This window comes from Sporobolomyces salmoneus (assembly GCF_050403485.1).
Source record: "Sporobolomyces salmoneus JCM6883 DNA, S_salmoneus_JCM6883_v1_ctg3, whole genome shotgun sequence".
NCBI lineage: Eukaryota > Fungi > Basidiomycota > Microbotryomycetes > Sporidiobolales > Sporidiobolaceae > Sporobolomyces > Sporobolomyces salmoneus.
The window spans coordinates 168,167-187,817 of NW_027481160.1; the positions used below are offsets into that span (position 1 = coordinate 168,167).

General features: G+C 50.7%; 8 protein-coding genes across 8 annotated transcripts; 3 read left to right on the forward strand and 5 right to left on the reverse strand.

Moving 5' to 3' along the window:
* Positions 1-1,594: 1,594 nt before the first annotated feature.
* JCM6883_002165 (uncharacterized protein) lies at positions 1,595-6,210 on the reverse strand (the record flags this gene model as incomplete). Its single annotated transcript, XM_076628848.1, has 4 exons — positions 1,595-3,235; positions 3,310-3,324; positions 3,401-3,542; positions 3,632-6,210. 4 exons carry the CDS (start codon positions 6,208-6,210, stop codon positions 1,595-1,597), a joined length of 4,377 nt encoding a protein of 1,458 aa, XP_076491031.1.
* Positions 6,211-6,829: 619 nt separating this feature from the next.
* PSF2 (DNA replication protein PSF2) lies at positions 6,830-7,918 on the reverse strand (the record flags this gene model as incomplete). Its single annotated transcript, XM_076628849.1, has 4 exons — positions 6,830-7,045; positions 7,199-7,431; positions 7,501-7,621; positions 7,691-7,918. The coding sequence occupies 4 exons, from the start codon at positions 7,916-7,918 to the stop codon at positions 6,830-6,832; spliced, it is 798 nt and encodes a 265-aa protein (XP_076491032.1).
* A 257-nt stretch (positions 7,919-8,175) lies between these two features.
* Positions 8,176-8,921, forward strand: ISA2 (Isa2p; the record flags this gene model as incomplete). Its single annotated transcript, XM_076628850.1, has 3 exons — positions 8,176-8,588; positions 8,658-8,821; positions 8,899-8,921. 3 exons carry the CDS (start codon positions 8,176-8,178, stop codon positions 8,919-8,921), a joined length of 600 nt encoding a protein of 199 aa, XP_076491033.1.
* A 421-nt stretch (positions 8,922-9,342) lies between these two features.
* Positions 9,343-10,702, reverse strand: JCM6883_002168 (uncharacterized protein; the record flags this gene model as incomplete). The annotated part of the gene is made up of 5 exons (XM_076628851.1): positions 9,343-9,536; positions 9,606-9,655; positions 9,735-9,752; positions 9,845-10,382; positions 10,453-10,702. The coding sequence occupies 5 exons, from the start codon at positions 10,700-10,702 to the stop codon at positions 9,343-9,345; spliced, it is 1,050 nt and encodes a 349-aa protein (XP_076491034.1).
* Positions 10,703-11,805: 1,103 nt separating this feature from the next.
* MRPS28 (mitochondrial 37S ribosomal protein uS15m MRPS28) lies at positions 11,806-12,844 on the forward strand (the record flags this gene model as incomplete). Its single annotated transcript, XM_076628852.1, has 3 exons — positions 11,806-11,839; positions 11,901-12,530; positions 12,597-12,844. 3 exons carry the CDS (start codon positions 11,806-11,808, stop codon positions 12,842-12,844), a joined length of 912 nt encoding a protein of 303 aa, XP_076491035.1.
* A 412-nt stretch (positions 12,845-13,256) lies between these two features.
* Positions 13,257-14,434, reverse strand: JCM6883_002170 (uncharacterized protein; the record flags this gene model as incomplete). Its single annotated transcript, XM_076628853.1, has 2 exons — positions 13,257-13,969; positions 14,032-14,434. 2 exons carry the CDS (start codon positions 14,432-14,434, stop codon positions 13,257-13,259), a joined length of 1,116 nt encoding a protein of 371 aa, XP_076491036.1.
* A 1,026-nt stretch (positions 14,435-15,460) lies between these two features.
* JCM6883_002171 (uncharacterized protein) lies at positions 15,461-16,762 on the forward strand (the record flags this gene model as incomplete). Its single annotated transcript, XM_076628854.1, has 3 exons — positions 15,461-15,471; positions 15,622-16,115; positions 16,182-16,762. 3 exons carry the CDS (start codon positions 15,461-15,463, stop codon positions 16,760-16,762), a joined length of 1,086 nt encoding a protein of 361 aa, XP_076491037.1.
* A 448-nt stretch (positions 16,763-17,210) lies between these two features.
* On the reverse strand, positions 17,211-18,323 carry JCM6883_002172 (uncharacterized protein; the record flags this gene model as incomplete). Its single annotated transcript, XM_076628855.1, has 2 exons — positions 17,211-17,866; positions 17,927-18,323. 2 exons carry the CDS (start codon positions 18,321-18,323, stop codon positions 17,211-17,213), a joined length of 1,053 nt encoding a protein of 350 aa, XP_076491038.1.
* Between the last annotated feature and the right edge of the window lie 1,328 nt (positions 18,324-19,651).

Consider the following 19,651-nt stretch of genomic DNA (forward strand, 5'->3'; position numbering starts at 1 on the left):
GAAGACTATCCCAACTTGAAGCAGATGCTTTTTTCCGTCACGGGTCTCTCGATGTTTCGCATTCCTGAACCAATCCTCTCGTGCACTGAACTCGAGTCCTTCAACAGTAAGATCAATCTATCTGATCCGGGGTTGCGAGTGGGAATATTCACATCCGACTTTTTGCGACAGGTCTCACGAGCCTTCACCTCTCCTACATCAACTGGAAAAAACCGCGCACCTTCACACTCCCACATCTTCAGTCTCTCACTTTGCACTCCCTCGACTACGCCTTCGTCTCCTCCTTCTTAGACCTCGTCGCTCTTCCGAGCTTACGAAACTTTGCCTTCTTCAACCTCCCTGTCGAGGTGCTCCAACAATCAGCAATCGTTCGACGGCTTCCTGCTCTAGAGACACTCTGCACACTCGCCAGTCAATGGACGGATCCTGCCTCAAATTTCCTTCACGTTCATGTCGACAAAACGTTGATCATTTCGGACACTGACGATCTCGCAGAATTGTGGTCTCGAAGGCAACACATCCCCCTCGCCTACTTACTACTCTATGGCGCATCTCCCTATTCCCAGGAGCGTGGAAACAGCATCAGTTCTTCTCTTGACGACTTCGCTGCTTGGATCGAGACAAGCGAACCCACCGCTCTCCAGTCCATCTACTTCGACCACTCTTATCAAACATCGTGTTGCTCATCATCACCTCTTCCACGCTCGGTGGAGAATCTCATTCGGGTCTGTCAAGAGAAGCAGATAAAATTCGTTCTCGAAGAGACTCCCGCCAACTTCTTGATCGACTCCTGGATCTCGCCCGAATTCATCAGAAGGCAGAAGGAACGCAGGACCAAATAGAGGGAGAACTAGAAGGAACTGGATCTGGAGAGCGGCTAGCGAAGCGTCTTTTAGTCACAATGTGTTCTCCTTCCTCGTTTCTTTGTCGTTCTCTACCAAGTTGTGTCGACCCTTTCGTGCTGTGCAATCTTTCTACTCACTCATTTGCTCTTTGACTGTTCCGTCGCAAGTAGACACGGCGGTCATCGTTCATTTCTGGTCTTAGCGCACGAGTTTACACGAAATATCTCGTTCGTCCAGTCGCCGCACTTGCTTCGTTAGGCTGCCCGCAAAGCATCTGACTCTTCCTCTCTCTGGCCGCCGTCGAGTCAGGCGATATCGGAGAGCACTTCAAAGCAAAGACCAGCGGACATTGATGCAACGAGGCAATTCATCGATAGAGAGCGCTGCGAGGTAAGAGCGCGAGATGTTCTTTCGATATCAGTACATCGTGTAGACACCAAGAGAGAGACAGAAAGATAGAGCAAATCCAGTACGAGAGAGAGGCAAGCACAAAAGAGAGGAAGTAGAAGAGAGGGGAAAACCCAAAGATGAAAATCGAAAACGAGAGAGGGAAGGGGAAATTCCGTACAACCGAGAGAGAAGAGCATGATGGGTAGTGGGAGAGTTGAATGGTATCTGTTATGTACACTTTGCAAAAAGAAGGGAAGAGTTGCGAGGTTGGAACGCAAAATCTGTAGAAGGAGACTCATCAGCTTTCAAGTCATTCGGAAAGGTAGAGGACATCTACTCACGGTTAATTCGCTCAGAGTCTACTGAGACATAACCGACGATTCTTCCTCCTTCGTCGTCGTCGTCATTGTCGGTTCAATCGAGTGGGCCTCTCCACTCTCACCTCTCGATCGACTTTCCTCCGTCGAATCTCCTCCCGACGCGACAAACGCTTCGAGTTTCGCATACTGTTCCTCGAAATTCTCCGAACCTCTTCTCGACATTTCCCCTTGTCCCTCCTCTCCTCGAGTCAGGTTCTTCTCCGACTGTTGTTCAGCAGAGACTGGGACAGGGTACGATTGAATCGGTTCTGAGTGTTCGTGGGTCTGAGGAGTGATACCGGGGACGAAGAGTTCAGAAGGGAGTGAATGAGCGGGATGAACGTAAGGTCGAGGAGGAGGTGATTCGTCCGTTTGAGGGAGATACGGAGCCCGTTCGTAGCCTGGATCCGAGAAGTATGGGTTCGGCGCGTCTTGGGGATGGTGGATTGCGGGAGGAGTCGCGTGGGAAAGAGAGGCGTGAGAGTTCGAAGAGACGGGAAGAGGAGGTTGAGAAGAAGCACGAGTCGGTTCGTTCGATTGTTCGTGGACGGAAGAGGAGACGTCTAGTTGGTTCGAGAGATGGGGAGGGCGAGGAAGAGCGAAGAGCGAGTTTGAGGCGGAAGAAGACGAAGATTGTCCGAGTCCGAGTGGGATTCCGACTCCTCCTCTTCTCATACCTTCACTAGCTTGAGCTTGAACTTGAGCCTGATCGTTCTCGACTGCTTGTTGTTGGTTCTTCGCTTCGGCAGCACCTCGAGACGGGATGTACCAACCTCCTCCACGACTTTTCGGTTTCGGAGCTTCTTGACGAACGATCTCGATCGATTCCTGAACTGTTTGTTCTCCCAACGTCGCGTCTTTTCCTTCTCCTCCTCCGTCTTCGCCGTTCGCTCCATCGATCGCTTGTTGTTTCTCTTGAGTAATTTCATCGTCAGGTTTCGAAAGTCCAGCGTTCGCCTTCTTCCCTCTCCTTGTCGGTTTCGTAGACACATCGACGGGACCTCGGAGTCCTTGAGAAGCACGGGTTTGTCGACCTCGAGGAGCGACTTTCCCCGTTTCCTCCTCGCCATTTCGCATCTCCGAATCTTCACCTTCAGCAGCGCCGTTGTTCGTCTCCCTCGATTGTTGTTGACGACTTTGAGAGGTCGAAGCTTGAGGTTGGTTCGTGTTGTTGAACGAGGCCATTGAAGGAGGAATCGGTAATTCTCCATCTTCGTTCTTTTTTCTCTTCTTCGGATTCGACGGTCCATCCTCCGCTTTCCCTTTCTTCTCCTTTTTCTCCTTCTTCTCCTTCTTCTCCTTCTTCTCCTTCAAATCTTTCTTCGGTTTCCTCTTCACTTCCTCCACGTCCTCATCATCATCGTCCAAAACCCCCGGAATTCTCAACGCTCCACCACTCCCCTTCGGTCTCCCCCTCCTCGGGGCCGCTTCCTCTTCAATCCCAGTTCGTTTAGTTCGTACCCTTCGTTTCTTCGCCATTCCGTCTTCGTGTCGAACGACGTTTGAAACTTCGTTCCAGTTCGAAGCGGAATGGAGAGAGGTGTGGTACCAGATTCGAGTACCTCTGTTGAGAGTGGGGTTGTGCTTTTGGAGTCGTTGGAGATCACGTTGAGATCGAGAGTGGCGTTTAAAATCCCAGTTCTGATCGAGAGGAGAGAAACGAGTCAGCTTTCAGAGAAAGATTGCAGGCGAAGAGGAATTCGGCGATAACTCACGTTCATTTGTTTGTTCTATCGTCGTCAATCCCAACGAGTCAATATCTGCGCACGACGAAGAAGGAAGAGAGAGAGACGAAGATGAACTCACGAAACTAGTAATACTTTTCTGACTGAAATGAACCCGACAAACTTTCTCGACAAACTCTGCTTCATCCGGAATCAACAATAATCTCCCCGTCTTGTCCCATCTCAACCATTGTGAAATATCGACCGGATCTCCTTGTAACATTCTAATCAATTTCGTTTCCACAAGTTGTCAGTTTTTCTTCCTTTTCCTCAAGAACGAGAGAAAGAGAAAGAGTGAAGAGGGTGAACGTACTTCCATAACTTAGTCAAGAACGTATCCGGTCTCGTCCCATTCCCGCCACCCCACCCACCTCTCGAACTCTTTTTCAATCGTCTCATCTCGTTCATCTCACTCGTCGATCTTCCCTCCATTCCTCCTCCTGTCTCTCCCGATTGATTCCCCTGTCCATCATCATCGTCTTCATCTCCTTCTCCTTCTCCTTCTCCTTCTTCTTCTTCATCGTAATACCCTTCTTCATCTTCTCCCTCTCCTCCCTCATCGTCTTCATCGCCTTCGCCATGAGGTCCTTCTTCTTCAACAGGTTGGAACAACTCTTCTTCTGCCGCTGCCGCGACGGGTTCGTCCCGAGAAGGAGATCGTGCTCGTTTCTTTCCTTTATTGACTGTCGCTTTCGATTGAGGATGAGGTTGAGATTGAGATTGAGGTTGGGGAAGTATCGATTCGATCGGTTGTCGAGATGAAGGAACGGGACCTTGCACGGAACCTTGAACGGAAGGAGCTGGAGCGGAAAACGTTTGAGCGGAAGGAGGTTGAACGGGAGGAGGAGGAGCCGGTAATCCAATCGGACCAATCCCATTCGAATTCTCATAAGACATTTGTTGTCTTTGTTGTTGTTGGTGTTGCGGGAGCGAATGATGGGAGAGAGAAAGAGGTCTCGGTTGAACATCCTGAACGAATTCGAACTGTCCGTTTCTGAACGCATCGATTCCTTGAGGTTGGTGCTGCTGCTGATGGAGTTGAGGTTGTACCGCTACTGGTTGAGATGGAGGAGGTGGTAATTCGTGTATTACTTGTTCTTGCTGCATCGGCATCGGCATAGGTAAAGTCGTCGTGACCATCGAATTCGAATTCCTTCCTCCTCCTCTCGTCGCTCCTCCTCGGCCTCTTCCTCTTCCTCTCCCTCTCCCGCGTCCCGCACCCCTCGTAGCGTTCCCGACTCTTCCAATCTCCTCCTCTCCTCCTCCTTCTTCCGCACCGAGTTCCTCTTCCCGGAATTCTCCATCTCCTCCTCTTTCCTCGTTCCTGTTCCCATCTCCTCCTCCTCCTCGAACCGATGAACTTTCTGAACGATCCGAGTTCCCATCGTCATCATCATCATCGTCATCGTCATAATCGATCCTGTAACTCTTCCGAATCGTACTCCTTCTCTGTCTAGTACTCGCCACAGTCGGTTCCACAACTTCCGACGTCGTCGCTTGCTTCTTCTTCTTTGATACTTTCGCGTTGACAGGTTTCGTCGAAGCTGGAGTGGGAGCGGAAGTCGTGGAAGGAGCGGCGGGTTGAGGAGCGTGGAGAGATGACGAAGAGGAGGAAGGGACGGGTTGTGATTGACTCTGGGAGTGAGGGTACGATTGGGAGTGAGAGTAGGAAGGGTAAGAAGAAGGATGGGAGATCGGGTTCAGAGTTTGATGGTGTCCATAGTACGGAGGAATCGGAGCGTGACTTTGAGCGGGGTACTGTTGATAAGGACTCTGTTGCTGTTGCTGATGATGGTGGTTGTAACTAGCGAATTGAGGATGATGACCATAAGAAGGAGGAGGAGGAGGGTTCAAACTCGGTGGTTTCGGTAAAGAATTCGAATTCGAAAGAGGTCGGTTTTGAGTCGCTCCGTAAGCGTTCGAATTCGATGAAGAGGAAGAAGAGGAGTAATGAGCTGGAGGGATGGGTAAACCGAAAGAATCTAATCCCATTCCTCCTCCACTTCCTGACGTTGAACCGCTCATTCCCATTCCCGCGTAATTCTGACTCGCTCCTCCTGAACTCGATCCCGGTAATCCGACTAAAGCGGCAGCTGCAGCAGAAGCAGAAGGATCTGCTAGCCCCCCATTCCCACCACCACTCGAACCTAACCTCTGATGCTGTTGGTGTCCCGAATGATTCGAAGAGACTGAAGGAGGTCGATACAACTGAGCAGGCGCGTTTGATCTTTGCTGACTTTGCGAGAGCTGCTGCTGCTGGTATTGCTGAGGAGGTGGAGCGTCGTAAGAAGGGTAATTAATCGGAGGGAACTGTTGAGATTGAGCTGCAGCGGGAGAAGGGTAATTCCCATAACTCGGTTGAAATTGTTGGAAATGGTGATGAGCTGCCGCTGCATGATGATGATGATGTGGATTCGGAGGAGGAGGTGGTGGTAGAGGGTGGTAAGGATATGGAGCGTAATGCTGTGAAGAGAGAGGAGGGTTGTATTGCTGCTGTGATTGAACTTGTCCATTCGAAGAATTCGATGAAGCTGGTTGTGATTGACTCAACGATTGATACCCACCATTGTTACTCTGATTGTAAGAAGGATAGTATGATCTCTGAGGTTGTTGCGATTGGGAGAGAGGGTTTTGGAGATGAAACTGTCCTGCCGAAGAAGTCGAAGTCGAAGAGTTTGAAGAAGCCGCTCCCGGTTGGTAGTAATTCGATTGAGGATAGTGACCGTATCCACTACTACTCTGACTCTGCTGCTGCTGGTACCCTCCTCCTCCTAGGGACTGTCGAAGTTGAGTTTGCTGTTGATCAGTCGAGGAGGAAGGAGGAGGAGGTGGACCAGGAGGAAGTGACGAGGAAGAAGAAGTAGAAGCTAGTGGTGGATTCGTAGAGTCCATAGCTCTTTCTGAAGAGAGCTACACCTCGGAATTGTCGTCTCGCGTTCTGGTGGTTGGGTGAAGTGAGAGGAAGCGGGAGCAGAAAGAAGGCGGGTGATTGTTTTTCTCAAGAGGGGACACCTTGCTCTCTCTCGCTCGCGCTCTCTCCGGAGGAGGACAGGTAGATGGAACAGAGGTTGCACAACAAATCAACAATGAGAAGGAAGCGAAAGGAAGGAAAAAAGTTGCGAAGGACATCGAGGCGCGAGCGATTTCGAACGAAGGAAGGTGCAACTTGTTCGCATCCTTCCTCTACGAGGACAAGCTCAGAGTGTTTGTCGAAGGACGCTGATCTACGACACGGGGAGGGATACGAAACGGGAGACAACAGAGGGGAGGATTTCGTAGAGAAATGTAGGGAGTAAAGTCGAGAGAGAGAAGGTGAGTCGTGCGCTCAGCTCTCTAGACGCTGCGAGTACTCACGCTTGGATCAGAGTAATCCGTCAGGGAAGAACGATCTGAAGCAAGTCGATGACTCACGCAGAGAAGAACCCGTCGCAGAATCAAACTCTCTTCTTTCTTTATCCTATCGCCTTCTCGCCATCCCGCAACCTTCCATCCGGCTCAACCTCCCCGATCTCTAGAATCCCATCCCGCTCTCCTCCCTGTCCCCCCTTCTCGCCCCTAACCCAATCCCCAACCTCATCTCTTCCTGCAATTTCTCCGGATTCCTCAACCATTCCATTTCCCTCTCCTTGTACTCGTCCGCCATCGGATCTAATTGACTCAACCGTACGAACGCTTGGGCGAAGAATGGTCGGAGTTCGTTGATTTCCATCGAGGAGAGGTTCGGCATCTAAATGTAAACGAAAATCGAAAACCCATCAAAGAGAGAAAAGTCAGTTTGTGTGATCCCGTCTCGAGGTGATCTCGTGTGGCGAGCTTGGCGGGGGTTCATGGACAGAGGAGTAGAATCAGATAAGAGCGCAAAAAGAGAGCGTGTACTCACTCCAAGATGAACCGAATTAATCGCTCCCAACCCTTCCCTGATCTTCGATTGTCTCGCTTCCCTAATATCCTTCAACACCAACCTCAATCTATCCGGAGTGTTCGCCGTCGAAGTCGAAGCTATATCGTCCGAAGCTACATCGAGGAGGATTTTGGAAACTTCGAGGTAATCCCGTGGGAGGTCACTGAAGACTTCGTTCGTTTGTTCTTCTTTCAATTGGGATTCGAGATACGCTATGACACACCGAGAGAAGGGTTAAGACAGGGAGAAGGGAGGGGAGGGAGTAGAGGGAGGAGACGAACGAAGGTTCAACCAGCCGGGACAAACTATTCGACATTTCCGTTTCTTCTTCAAATGTAACGCCAACCAAAGTGGTACGCTCGTCTTCTGAGGTGGATTGAACGGTCCATACGTTATATGTGGCTGTAAACTCCTCACTCTCGAGTCAGCTTGGCGTCGTGAAAAGCTGTCTGAGAGAGAGAAAGAGCTCACTCCATCCAATCCATCAATCTTCCCCAATTTGATCAACGGTACAATCTCTACATCTCCAGCTACTGTTCGTTGATCCCCTCCTCCTCCTCCTCCTCCATACGCTCGTTGTTTCCCTTTATCGAGGAGGGCGAGTTCGACGAGTGAATGACCAGACGCGATAGAGTCGAGTGAGGAGAATTCGATATCGGCGGGTAAGGGGCCTCGACGACGTGAATGATGAACTGCCATGCGCGCTCAGGTGGTATGAATTGGTGAGGAGAGTGGAAGAGGTGGAGCGACGCGTTACAAAGTTGAGAGAGAGAGAAATTCTGTCGAAATGGTCGAGGGCTGGTCGGATCTTCCAAGTAGAGCTATGCGTGATTCGTCGTTCGGCTGGCTTGTCGTGCAGTCGGAGCTAGTTGAGGGTAAGAGTAGAGGATTACTTCATCTCGAAAACCAATGAATCGCATCTTTCCCTCTCTGCCACCACTCACTTTCGACTCAAGATGCTATCCCGGTGTACTCACTGCTTACGGCCACTAGTCCGTGCTACTACAGCTCGTCCGATCGTTCCTCTGCGCCACTTCTCTCTCCTCCCTTCTTCCTCATCTCTCCCATCTCTCCGACCCTCCCTCACCCCCTCCACCCTCCGTCCCCACCCTCGACGCTTCATTTCTATCCCCGCCCAAGCCCCTACAAACCCTTCCGAGGATTTCGAGCCTCTCTCCCCTTCCGAAGTTTCGTCCTCGACCACGGAACTCTCCATGTCTCTCACCGATTCCGCGATCAAACAGATCGAACGAGCACAGGCATTGAAGAAGGATGAAGGGTTGGCGTTGAGGTTGATGGTAGAGAGCGGAGGGTGTCATGGGTATCAGTATAAAATGGCGGTTACTTCAACGAGGGATCAGGATGATTAGTACGCTCCCAGCTCCCTCTTTCTCCTTCCCTCCTCTAGACGTACTGACGAAGAGTTGGATGGGAATAGCTTGTTTGAACCGGAAAACACAACAGCGAAACTATTGGTAGATTCAGCGAGTTTACCTTTAGTGAACGGTTCGACGATTGATTACGCGACGGAATTGATCGGGAGTAGCTTTAGGGTTATGAATAATCCACAAAGTAAAGATGCAGGGTGTGGATGTGGAGTTAGTGAGTTCAATGTCTCAAGCTTTCTCGGTTTTAGTTTTCGACGGTGGGAACTGATTGAACTCCTTGCGCTTGCGTAGGTTGGGAATTGAAGGACCTGTAATCTGACTTATATGAACAGTCTCTCCAACGGCTCTCTCGATGTGAAGAACTCGAACGTCGTTATTTCGTTCGTGCGAGTCGCGAAGAATCACTCTCTTTTTCTTCTCGACCCCGTTTTACTCGAAGATCCGATATTTTCAACCACGACACTCGCCACACTAAAGAGCAACAAGGTCGGTGGGAAGGGATCAAAGAGAGTGATAAAGCCTTCGACGACACAGAATGAAAAGCCGATGATTATCCAGTTATGTTCACAGAAAGCAAAAAGAGAAAACCTATGAAACAGAAAGGAAGAAGGGAAGAGTGTCCGGATACAGATAAGTGAGGAGTAAAAGCAGTGTCTATAAGGGAAGGGAAACCGTCAGAGAAAATCGAAAACAGAAATTATTCAGGTGTCCATCGAGTCGCCGTCACTCCCTCCTTCATTCTCTCCTCGCCCAGAATCCCTTCTTCTCGTCTCCTCCACCGATCTTGACGCAACCTCCATGTCCATCCCTCCCCATTTCCTCGAATTCGAACCCGGGTTGACAAGTGAAAACATTACATTTCCCACTTTGGCACGCTAGACCGAGGGCTCCTTTGATAGTCGTGCAGTCTTCGCCGAGAGAACGGGAAGCTACGACGCAGGAAAGCGAGGAGAGTCAATCAGATGAGAAAAGGAAGGAAGGGGGAAGGAGAAACTTACAGCATCCACCGCAGTTTTCGAGTTCGGAGGAAGTGTCGATACATTCATAACTGTAAATCGAGCGAGCGTATAGGCTTTATGTCAGTCAAGGGATAGAAGACGCAGGAGGGGGAGAGGAAAAAGACTCACGTTCCCATTCTCGGGAAACTGTCAATTCATAAATCAACAACGAAATTACCGTCAGTACACCTTCATGTTGTCTTCGCATCGCACTCGTCAGTAGAGTGAGTGAGACTTACATAGGACAAGCGGTCTCTCCAGCAGGACACAATAACTGACTATCCAAATTCTCCCACGGTTCTTCCTGAATCCTCTTTTGAACCATCTCCAACAGACCCCTCTTCTTCGCTACATGCTCAGAGCCCGTCGTTGCTTGTTGACTGACTCCAGGAGCTACGGCAGCCATAGTGTGCTCAGGGTCCGGGTGATAGGCGGCAGAAGGTTTCGCAGAAGAGTCTTTCGTGCCGGTAGGATGAGAGGAAGGGGCAACGGCGGCGTGGGTATAGGCAGAAGAGGGTTTGTGAGGTTTAGGTTTAGAGTGATCGGTAGGAGAAGCCAAATGAGTGTTGTAAGCCGCTGAAGGTCCTCCTTTTTGGTAAGGTTTCCCAGCGAGAGCATGTTGACCGTTGTTCGAGGGTTTACGAGAACCGGTAGGTTTCGCGGCGGCTTGAGTGTGCTCTGAGCGGGAGGGATCCCAAACGGCGGAAGGTTTGACGGCGGCGGCGGTATGTTGCGAAGGAGATGCTGGGTCGTACGCATGTCCTCCGGCTCCGGCGACTATTCTCCTCCTCGATTTGTCAGTGACTCTGCCTTGACGACTAGGCGAGAGCGGGAGAGGAAGACGTACGTTTGAGGAGAGACAAGAGCTCGTCGGAAATACTTCGCTCTTTCGAACGACGACTAACTTTGAGCGAAGAACCTCCCGACGATTGACGTTTCTTGAGTTGTTCGACGGTTGACGAGAACGTACGGGCGAGGTTCAACTGGAAGGGAGCAGCGACTTCGACGTTGGGTGATTGATCAGTCGAAGAAGCGAGGGCCGGAGTAGAGGAGAGTGCGAGGACGGAGACGGCGACGAAGGTGAGAGATGGAGACATGTTCTTTGTCGATTCGAGATCTGGGGGAGTCGAAAGAAAGAAGAGGAAGGAAGGGGTGAGGTCGGAGTTAAACAGGAAGTACCGAAACGAGATTTGAGCTTAAAGCTTCCTCTTCGACTCAAACTTCGTAGGTTGATGGTTGCAAACGAGGAAGAAAGAGGAGAGAGGAGGGGTGAACGGGAGGAGGACAAGAGAGGATTCAAGGGGTGTCACGCAACAGGAGTTCAGAGAGCGGAGAGAGAGAGAGAGAACAAGGAAAGAGGGAAGATGAACCCAAAGGAGAAGGTCGATCAAAAATCGGGGGTTCACCAAGTTCAGAGCCTTGACTTTCGCTTCCGTGTGTGTACACTGTACAGCGTGGAAGCTTTGCTGTCTCGAGTGGGAAGGCTGGTGCTGAACGACATCTAATCTTAGCGACTTGAAAGGGTTTAACGGAATTCGCGAGGAAAACGGAGGGAAGGCTGAACGATTACGTTCGAAGACTTCTTTCGGGGTCTCGCTGGACGGGAGCTAAGCCAGTGGGTCATCGCTTGATTTGTGAGCGTCGAGAGGGAGCTCTGTCGCTCGAGTGAGCGAGCGCAGATTTGGCTTTTTCCGAAGCGAAAGGGTTTTCACGTTTTTGAGGTGTTTCTTCTTTGAGGACAACCAGAGCTCGTCCGCCTGACCATCCAACATAGCTCCTTTCGTGGAAAGAGATGTACCAGTCACGTCGACGTTTCAGTTATAGCTTAGCGCTGCAGCGTTGTACAGTCCACCTCATTTGCCTCGAAAGGTTCGGAGAAGCTAAGGACTCGCTCGGGAAAAGAGTGTTTCAACGGTATCATCTTCTAGAAGCTAGTCCTATCGAGTCGCTGAAAGCATTACTCTAACGAGTAGAATGGCTGAGTTGAGGAGGCGAGTACTCGAGGGGGAGGCTGGGAGAGGAATGAAAGTCGAGAATCTTAGGCTTCTTGTCGTTACGAGTGATGCTGAGGGGTATGCTGTTGGCTGTGTTACAATCGTATGCTGTTTGCTGTCAAGTCGTGTGAGATGTCGGAGAGAGAGAGCTGTCGCGAAATTCGGAAGATGAAACTCTTGATCTCCATCGCTCACGACAACCGATAATGCTACTACGGAGAGCAGTCCAAGCAGTTAGAAGTGAGTAAACACTTTTCCACAAGCGTTCAACACCCAGCTAATCCTCCTCCGCGTGAAACAGCTCCCCTCATCTTTACTCCCTCTCCCTCTCCCTCTTCCTCCTCCGTCTCTCCAGCTAGCACTCGAGCGTTCTCCTCTACCCCCTCCACATCTGAATCGCGTGCCCGACGAAAGACTCGACTAGTGCGCAAAGCGAACCTCGAAAAGAAGTCGCAATTGATCCGACTCTCTGAACAATCCCGACCTGATCCAGTGTTCGGTTACGCAAAGGGGAACGAACAACTATGGGAGAATAGCTTATTGAACAAGATCCTGTTGAACAAGGACAAAGTTTGGGGGAAAATCGTTAAAGGAGAAGGAGAGACTCGACTAGAAGGTGAGGAAGCGCAAGGACAACAGCAATTGTACAATTTTGGATTGGATCAAGAGACGGCGAGGGAGCTATCGACGGTGTTACCTGCGACGGCGGCGTTGAGATCGACGTTAGGAGATGGACAAACTTCGGTCGATTCAGTCATGCTGAATCGATTCGAACAGGCGACGGAACTGGAAGAACAGAAGAAGGAGACGTTGATGAGGATTATCGATTTGAGGAATGCCGATTCGAAGGGAATTGAGGTGGAGAACACGAGGAGGATTGTCGAAAACTTTGGAAGAGTGCCGGGAGATACAGCTTCTCCAGAAGTTCAAGGTGCGTGCACTCACCGTACTGCTCAGACGTGTTCATCGAGACTGACTGAATGGTGTTCGCACGCAGCCGCGATCCTCACTGCCCGAATTCATTCCCTCTCTTCCCACCTCGTTTCCTCTCCTCGCGATGTCCAGAACCGACAAGCCCTCCGACAACTCGTCTCGAAACGAGCAAAGATTCTCAAGTACTTGAGGACGCTGTCGGTTACTCGATATGAGGAATGTTTGGAGAAGATTGGAGTTGAATCGAGAGCGGTTGAAGGAGAGGTCATCGTCAGGAAGGAAGAGTTGAGGAGTTTCATCAGAGGTCAATAGGCACACGGGCTAGATAGCGTTGGAGTATAGCTGCTGCAGCTTGTGTGAAAAAGCAGAATTCAAGAATACGAGATTATTTGCGAGAGAGGACTCGAGAGAGGACTCGAGAGAGGACTCGGTCGGAGCGCGTCTAGCCTCTGACTGGCACGTCGATGAATCTGTTCTCCTCCGTGGAAGGACCTGTGACCGGATTATGGAATTCTGCGTGTTTGGACACTGAGATCGCTCGTTGCTTTCTCATCCCGACTACATACCGACTGGCTTCTGGGCCCGCTCAAGAGAGGACTAGTGATTACAGAGTGTGTGAATCCGACACATTTGAGGAAGACAACGGAGAGTACAGCTAGAAATCGACACGAAACAGAAAAGAGATCAAAAACGAAAGATAGCGACAGCGACTCTTCTCTCCACCTTAAACGTTCTCCTCGTGAGTACCTCGAAGTTCCCTCGCTACCTTCTTCCTACGTTCCTTCTGCCTCTTGACAAAGTCCGGAGAAATACGATTGTCGAGGTGGAGAAAGGCAGGACTCGTTTCAAAAACGATCTCGAAATTCTTCTCTTGACAGACACGAATAAGATCTTCGAGGGGAGCTCGTAGACCCGTTGCCAAAACCGACGTATGTTCGAGAGTCGAATCCAAATAGATTGTCTTGAGAGCGGAGGGAGGATTCTCCTTGAGGAGGCGAGCAAAAGGTCGCAAGTAAGAACCGCTTCGGGCTTCGGGACGAAGACTCAGAATTCCGGTAGCCAAGATGCGTACATGGATGAAGTCTTTCAAATGTTGGCTTTCGGGGGTCAGGCCAGAAAGACTGGCGAGGCTCAAATCGATCAAGGCGCGTTCCATCGCGGAATTGAGGAAGGTTGCGGCCGGGTCCAACCAGAACCTGCCTGGCAGGAAGAGTGTCTCAAGCTGAGGGAGTAGTCGATTGAATGATGTAATTTGGAGGGGTTCAACGGATTCGGCGGAGAAAACGAGGTTGCGCAAATTCGGAAGAACAAAGGGATCCAGTAGAGATGGGAGTAAGTTTTGATTGACGAAATGTAGGGTGAGAGAATGAAGTTGAGGGAGCGTGAGAGAGCGAGGGAGATCCCCGTCGATGTTGGCGAGGCAAAGGATGGTTAGATCTAATGAAATAGTCAAAATCGTGAATCACTTTGTTTGAAAGGCAGAGTTCAGGAAACCTTACGGTTGAGAGACTCCAAGGAGGAAAGCGAGAACGTCGCATCGGGAATGTGATACAACGAGAGAGCGGTAACGGAAGAAAGGAGCTGCTTCAAGTTACGATTTTCTCCTGAAGACAGTACGGGTAGACCTTGAGATAGAATCGCTTGCTTGACAAAGCAATCTCGCTCCTGCATTCCTCTTCCTCCTCCTCCTGATCCGTTGCAGAAGAAATCACGGCTTCGCTTCGAGTTGAGCCAGACGATTTCGAGGAGAAGAGGTTGAGCGATCGCACGGAATCGCTTCGATACGAGGGAGATGGAACGAAGAGTCTTTTGTCGAGTGCGATAGGTCGTCGAGTGAAATGAATGAGGAACAGTCGCTTCGATAATTTCGCGAACGAGTTCAGGCGGGAGAGAGGAGATCATTCCGTTCGTGGGGGAAGAGAGTTGGAGGAAGGGATGGACAAGGTAAATCTACTGACTGCGTAGCAACATCTAAAGTGTCAGTCCTCCGTCTCGCAGTTGTGCATAGCTTGAAAGAGGGAGGGTGCGAATGCAAAAAAGAGGGAACCGTGTCTCGACTCACAGAGCGAGAGTTTCCAAACTCCTTGTGGGTAGCCCCGAGCACTGTCTCGATCTACGTGAGTTGTCGCGGAGGGGCTTAAGAGCCTCTGAAATGAGAGAGTTCGATTGTTTGATGAAGGAAAGGACTGGGAAGAGGAGCGGGCTACGAGGTCGTTGAGCTGTCTTTACCAGATCTGTCGGAGTTGAGTGAGTGTTGCGTACGTTGTCTGAAAGCGCGCGAGTGATTTGAGAGAGAGGTAGGAGAGAGAAAGGAGCGAAGACGAGCTTCTCTCGAATCCATTCACTCGGCTATCGCCAGTGCGCCTGTAGATTCACTCCACGACCCGGTGACTTATCAGCTAGCCCTCATCTCAGTCATGGCTTTTCCGGTAGCTCTCTTCGACCGGCATTCCCTCCATCTCGCAAATCATTCAACTTCCTCTCAGCGGTCTCTGCGCCCTCCGAAACGCTCGATCTGCTTCAATGGCTTATCTAGACACGACGACTTGGGGCTCGACACCAGCTGAGTCAAGTAAGCGTTCTAGTGAGTCAAATTTTCCGTTTGGTCAGTCTCGCTGTTTCGGCTGATTCTTCTCAACCCTTCGAGAGTTCTTGGCTATCGCAACTGTCAGTTGTCGAACCTATCGTGACAGGCCCGGCCGCTTTCATCAACTCTGACTCGCGGATCACAATCCCAACTTTGAATCAGAATCGCTCGGCTTTCTACCTTGAACCGCTTTCTCCTCGCTCTCCTTCACCCTTTCTCTGCTCGACACCACTCGTGTCTTCAATATCTACAATTTACCCTCCAGCAAAGCCCGTGCTTCCTCCCGCGATCTCTCTCATGGCTTGTCGTCAACTTCAATGAACTTCCCTCGTCACGACTCGATGTGGAATAAGTAGCAGCGATCTGGACTAAATCAGGTTCCGCTCGAGTCTTTCTCTGGTTTTGTATTTGTGTGCGGGACGGTCTCTGCGGAAGAAACCGACAACTTAGGAAACTTTAGTTGCTGCCGGAGGAATGAGAGAACTAATTTTTGATTCGATAGTGAACGATCTGATGGCGAGGGAGAAGATTCGGAAGATGAAGACGAGTCGATGGAACCTCCAACGATGAGTACCGAAGAACGAGCCTCTCGACTCGAATCCCTCGTTGCTCCTCTCCCAATCTCCGATTGGGGTCATCAAACCTCAACTTCAACTACCTCCGCACCTCTCGATTCCAGCTCGATTCCATCTGCTGCCGCGATGAAGAAAGAACCTAGACCGGCGAAATTCGAAGCGGAAAAATATGATGGAGCTTCATCGGATTCCGATTCAGGTGACGAACCTATGCCTGGAGAAGAAGGGCTCAAACCAGAGGGAGGAGCTGTTCCAGAGGATGATGACGATGACCATGAGGAACAACCAGCCGTGATCGATGAGGAAGAAATGCTCGATATGGGGGAAGAGATGGACGAGTTTTTGAAGTTTGCGACGGAAACGTTAGGGTTGAGCGAGGAACAATATCAGGGGATCTTGGGCGAACGAAGGGAGAGAGGAGGTACGTCCACCTCGCATACTATCATGCGATATCGAGTGGCGACTCACAGAGGATTGGTGAGATCAGCTTTCGTCCCCGGTCCAGCGAAAGAGAAGAAGACGAACGTTGTCCCTTCAACCTCAGGCTCAAAAGCAACCCCCTCGTCAAGCTCTTCTGTACCCACGACTTCATCAGCAGCAGCAGCACCGACTCCAACTCCTCGTCAACCCTCTCGAAATCCGAATCTCGCAGATTTCGATTCGCTCATGGAACAAATGGAGAAAGAGTTATCGAACGTCAAGAAATCTACTCCTTCCACTTCCTCCTCATTATCGAATCCCACTTCAGGACCTCGTCCCACCACATCCGGATCTTCCACCTCTGCTGCGAAGCCCTCCTCTTCATCGTCATCATCTCACAAAGTTACTATCGAAACTCTCTCCGATTCCGACGATCAAGAGGATGAAGACGAAGACGTCGAACAGATGGACCATGAATTACAACAAATGTTGAAAGACATGGGAGGAGAAGGAGACGGAGGTACTCTCGATTACAATCTAGTCAAGAATTTTTTGGATAGTTTCCAAAGTCAAGGAGGGTTTGCGGGACCGGCGGGCAATTTGAGTGGGAGGTTGGGGTTCAATCTACCGAGGAATAGTCAACAGTAGGATACGAGATGAGACGAGATGAAGGTGGGAAGGGGAAGTGAATTATCGATTTGCAAAAGAGAGTTTTACTAGTTCGAAGTGTGAAATGTTCGTTCTCGTACCCTTTGCTTCCTTCACTGAGTATACTTCGCACAGAGACAGTAGATGCTCTGAATGATCGACTTCCGTGTAGTTTCTCGCTCGATTACTAGGCAGCGAGACGGTATCGCGCATGAGATCTCGTATGAACTCGCCAGCTGAGACAACAGAGGAAAGCAGAGATGTTGTCTCTGGTCTCGACTGTACGCGGGACGGCAGTGTCAGCGAACGGGGAGTAGTGTTGACTGCATATCACAAAGAGCGAACAAAACTTGGTAGACAAAGACAAACAGAAAGAAACGAGGTTTTCTCGAAAGAACTATCCGTGACCCTTCACTCTTCCCTGGTCATTCTCCGTCTTGTATTCCCTCTAGTTCCCCCTCTCTCTATCACGGCGTTCCTTCTGCCTTCTTACGAAGTCGGGCAAGATCCAAGGGTCGATCGTGAAATTGCGAGGAACTCGTTCGAAAACGATGTCGACGTTCTTCTCCGAACACACTCGAGCGAGGTTTTCGACCGAGTGACGTAAGCGTGACTGTACAGAGTCGGAGTTTTGAAGTGATGAATCCAGGTAGATGGTTTTCAGCGAGGAGGGAGGATTTGTCTCGATGCAAGAAGCGAAATCGTCCAGTGAATTGATCACGGGTGTCCCGTAGAGGAGTAAGTGGGCGAAGGGGACGTGTTGTCTTCGAGACCACAAATCTGGAAGATTGTCAATGTTCGAAATGATCAACGTTTTGTCGACATAAGCATGAAGGGAAGCGTAGGCAGGATCGGTCCATTCGCTGTCGAGCGTGCAGAGTGTTTCGAGAGCGGGGAGCAGTCGGTGGAACGCTGTTTGTTGGAGCACATCGACGGGCAAGTCGGAGGAGGCCAAGTTCCGTAGATTCGGAAGAGCGACGTGGTCTAGGAAGGAGGAGAGGAAGGCGAGGTCGCGGGTGTACACAGTGAGAGATCGAAGATGCGGGAGCGTGAAGGTGCACGGGTTCTTCCAGCGAATAAAGGAGAGGTGAAGACTCGTGAGACCTAGAAGAGCGGTCGAATGGGTGAGTCGCCTTTTTGTGGACAGAGCGTAAGAGAGCTCACGAGTGAAAGACTTCAAGGAGGAAAGCGAGAAACTTGCTTCGGGAACCGAATACACTGTGAGAGCGGTAACGGAAGAAAGGAGCTGCTTGAAGTTACGACTTTCTCCTGGGGAGAGTACGGGTACACCGTGAGACAGAACCGCCTGCTTCACGAAGGTGACTCGTTCCTGTCTGATTCCTCCTCCTGGTCCGGAGTGGAGGACCTTGGCGTTTCGAGTTGATCGAAGCCAGACGATTTCGAGGAGAAGAGATTGAGCGATCGCTCGGAATTGTTGCGAAACGAGGGAGAGGGAACGAAGAGTCTTCTGACGGGTCTCATGTGTCAAAGAGTGGAAGGAATGAGGCACAGTCGCTTCGATTATATCGCGAAGGAGTTCAGGCGGGAGAGTCGAGAGCATCGCTTTCGCAGGGGAAGAGAGTCGAAGGAAGAGATAGACGAGGTTGAATCTGCTGACTGAGTAGCGTTATCAAAAGTGTCAGTCCTCCTTCTCACAGATGTGCAGAGCTTGAAAGAGGGAGGGTGCGAATGCAAAGAGAGGGAAGTGTGTCTCGACTCACACGCCGAAAGTTCTCAATCTCCGTGTGGGTACCTCTGAGAGTTGTCTTGATCTATGTGAGCTGTCGCGGTGGTACTTGAGAGCCTCTGAGTTGGGAGAAGTCGATTGTTTGATGAAGGAAAGGACCGGGAAGAGAACCGGGATACGAGGTCGCTGACCTGTCGTTTGGGAGTCTGGAGGAGTCGTGTGAGTGTTGGATAGTATCTTTGATGCCGTGCAAGTGATTCGACAAAGTGGTGTAGGAGAGAGAAAGGAGCGAACGCAAGCTTGTCTGGAAACCATTCACTCGACTATCGCCAGTGCGCCTCTAAAACTAGTACACGACCCAATGATGTATCAGCTAGCCCTCGCTTCGGTCATATTGCCTTCGGTATCTCTCTCCCACCTTTCGTTCTCGAAAATGATTCAACCTCGCCTCTCAGCGGTCTCTCTGCCCTCCGGAACGCTCGACATACTTTCGTAGAAGTCTCTCATACGTTGTCACGCTGAAAAGGATGACTAGAGGTCGCTGATCTGCGAGGTGGTGATGCAGGTTCGTCTCAATTTTCGCTTTCGATTCAACTCGCTGATCGCTAATCGCCGCCTTCAACTACTTGGCTTGGTTCCTAGCGACTATACTATCTCCTGTCTGCGCTCTAGTCTCCCACAGCCCGTTGCATCTCATTCGTGCAGGCTTCCCGCATTCGGCTCAAACTTCCCCTTTTCAACCCACATCGCTCTCTTCCGATTTGCGTCCGCTCTGAACATTCGTCAAACCTCTGCTATTCTCGCTCATTCCGACACAAGTAAGGTTTCGTTACGCGCAGAGAAGTTCCAAACACGCTGTTCTCAGTCGGACGATTCGCGACGCAACTACAAACCGCCGCATTTCCTTTCATTCACGTCACTCGTCCCGATTGACTTCCGACTCTTTGGCAGCTCAGCGCTAGAGCATCCCGCCCGGTCTCTCGCTAGTGTCTCTCGTTATATCGTCAGATTCGGTGACCATGGCTTCTCGCTTTCTCCCGACTTCCTCCTCACATCGCCTCTTTCCAACCTCTTTCGTTTCTCCGCCCTTTCTGCTCCATCGTCGATCCTCGACTCCGAACTCCTATCGATCACCGCTTCTCCGCGGCAAGTCCGAACGAAGCGAACAAAGCTTTCGAAATTTCGAGCGGCTCCCCCTTCTT